Below are 2,500 nucleotides of genomic sequence, written 5' to 3' on the forward strand. Positions count from 1 at the left end.
ACAAAATTCTGTCGCTTATAAAACTCGATCCTTTCAAGATACAGGTTTCAAACATCTATACCTGAAATCGCTTAATTGTCTAGTTTCCAATGATACCACATTCAAGGTTGTGCCATATACGAAACCGTGTTAAAATTTTTTTTAAGGAGACAGCTATATTTAACATACGTGCTTTGCAAATTCACTTAAATCCGATAACGCGGGTTCAAAAATTTTTATCGGACACTTGATTCAAGTTTTCCTTTCATGTTTGGTACTGTTGTTGAGCTCTATCTGTCTACTTTATCACCATATAAGAATTAAGTCATCATATTTTAATCCCGCAAAGGAAACCGCGAATGCGTTTATTAAAGTCAGAGAGATCGTACTTATCGACTATAGTCGTCCATTTGCCATTCTGTACAAAATCCTGTCGGTTACATAACTCGTTCCTTCCAAGATACAGGTTTCAAAACATAAGTCATTGTAATCGCTTAACTGTGTAGTCAACAAGTCACGTTCGTCCACAAAATGTATATACGCGTTTGTCTCACCATCCTCCGCCATTTTTGTTTGATGGTAAATCGCGAACGACGCGATCATTGCGTGGGAATTTGCTCAGCTGTCAACATTGGCAAAAATGAGGACATGTGATTGGCTATCAGTTAACCCTCGTGGGAATACCGGATCTCGCAGGAGATCTAAAAATAACTTAACAGGGATTACGATGGGAACAGGGCCAATATGAGGGATTACTTCTCTTACCTTCATAATCTCTTGGCTAAACAGAATATTCTTTTGGGGCTGTCATGTGCACTTGCTTTTTAGAGTTAACCAACAGTGACATTCAGTAGGTCCCAGTTGACTCATCGTTGAAAGCCTGCTTGTGCCTGGTTCCACTAGTTAGACATAAACTTTATTCACTGGTGTCTACGTCCGGACGAGGTCAGACGGGAAACTCTTCAACATCGCCAGAGCCCGCGCCAAACCCAAAGCTTACGTGTTGCTCATACGGGAGCTGCTGTTTTCAGACGACGCTGCTTTAACATCCCACAGCGACGAGGGCTTCCAACATCTCGTAGACAAGCTGTCCCACGCCTGCAAGGAGTTTGGGCTAACGATCAGCCTCAGGAAGACCAACATCCTGGCGCAAGGTGCTGAGTCCTCCCCAGTCATCACCATCGACAACACGGAGCTGGAGGTTGTGGATACCTTCACCTACTTGGGCCCCACCGTGTCAAGCTCGACCTCACTTGATGCTGAGATCAGCTGCAGGATCGCCAAAGCAGCTGCTGTCATGGCCAAACTCAACAAGCGAGTGTGGGGAAATGACCTGTTGAGCGAAAGATGTGCGTCTACCATGCTTGTGTCCTGTCGACTCTCCTTTATGGCAGCGAGTCGTGGTCGACCTATGCCAGACAAGAGCGGCGACTCAACAGATTCCACCTCCGCTGCCTTCGGCGCCTGCTGCACATCAGGTGGCAGGACAGAGTCACCAACACCGAGGTCCTGGAGCACGCTGCCTCACTGAGCATGCCATCACTGCTCATTCAGTGACGCCTTCGATGGCCATCGGTCATGCACATCGCATGGAGCGTGACCGCCTGCCAAGAGAAATCCTTTATGGAAAACTGCGGGAGGGCGTCCGTGGCGTGGGTCGACCGCTGCTGCGCTACAAGGACGTCATCAAGCGAGACTTGCGATCTGCGCTAATCGACAGCAGTGCATGGGAGGACATCGCCAATCACCAAGATACATGGCGGCAAAGTGTCAAAATGGGGGTTTCAAAGGCGGAAGCGAACGCTGTAGTCCAGGCTACATGCAAGAGAGCGGCGAGGAAAGAACGCACAGCCTCTGCGCGCAATTCCACAAGGCACGTCTGCGCCACCTGCAACTTGAGAGACTGCCACTCCGGCCAGGATCCCCCAAATCCCCAGCGCTAACCATCGCCTCTTCGAGACGAGGATACCACTACTACTATTATATATATATATATTATTTCAACCAAGTCAGTTAACAACAAATTGAGGAAATCTTGCATTTTTCTGAGCGTTAGTCATTAAAAAGACCTTTAGCATCATGTTTTACGTGAAACTCGAACGACAAAGTGACCATGATTTTCTCGCCTTTCTTCACGTTTGCCGTATTTTTCTTCCACATAGCAAGTTTGCGGAAAAAAAATTACCCCAAAACCACTTTCCGGTAAGTCAAACAAGGGAATATTAGGTTTCATTGTTACAGATCGTTCATAACTGACTCCTTCAGTTACCATAATTTTGTGCATGAACTCACGTTGACTCAGTTGATTCACAAAACAGCTTCATCGAAACTAGCAAAAATTTGACAGGTAAGAATTTTCATTTTTATACAGCGTCTTTTTCACAAGCAATGTTTGAAAAAGACTCGTTTTTGTTTTTGTATTTTGTTAACTAAATACTCGAAATTTACAGAGTCCATTCCAAGTAGCCGTGGGTCACGCGAAGCAAACGTTTGCCGTTTCACGTTAACGCAATGCTAAAAT

At 45.7% G+C, this 2,500-nt stretch overlaps 1 protein-coding gene across 1 annotated transcript in view; it reads left to right on the forward strand.

Moving 5' to 3' along the window:
* The window catches only part of LOC138017686 (uncharacterized), a 3,208-nt gene extending 1,286 nt beyond the window's left edge, over positions 1-1,922 (forward strand). The window contains exons 2-3 of the mRNA XM_068864704.1: positions 1,011-1,297; positions 1,374-1,922. Coding sequence (XP_068720805.1) covers positions 1,011-1,297; positions 1,374-1,922 — 836 coding nt within the window. The remainder of the gene's footprint in view (positions 1-1,010; positions 1,298-1,373) is intronic.
* Positions 1,923-2,500: the final 578 nt, after the last annotated feature.

The sequence above is a fragment of the Montipora capricornis genome, chromosome 9 (genome assembly GCF_036669925.1).
Source record: "Montipora capricornis isolate CH-2021 chromosome 9, ASM3666992v2, whole genome shotgun sequence".
Taxonomy (NCBI): domain Eukaryota; kingdom Metazoa; phylum Cnidaria; class Anthozoa; order Scleractinia; family Acroporidae; genus Montipora; species Montipora capricornis.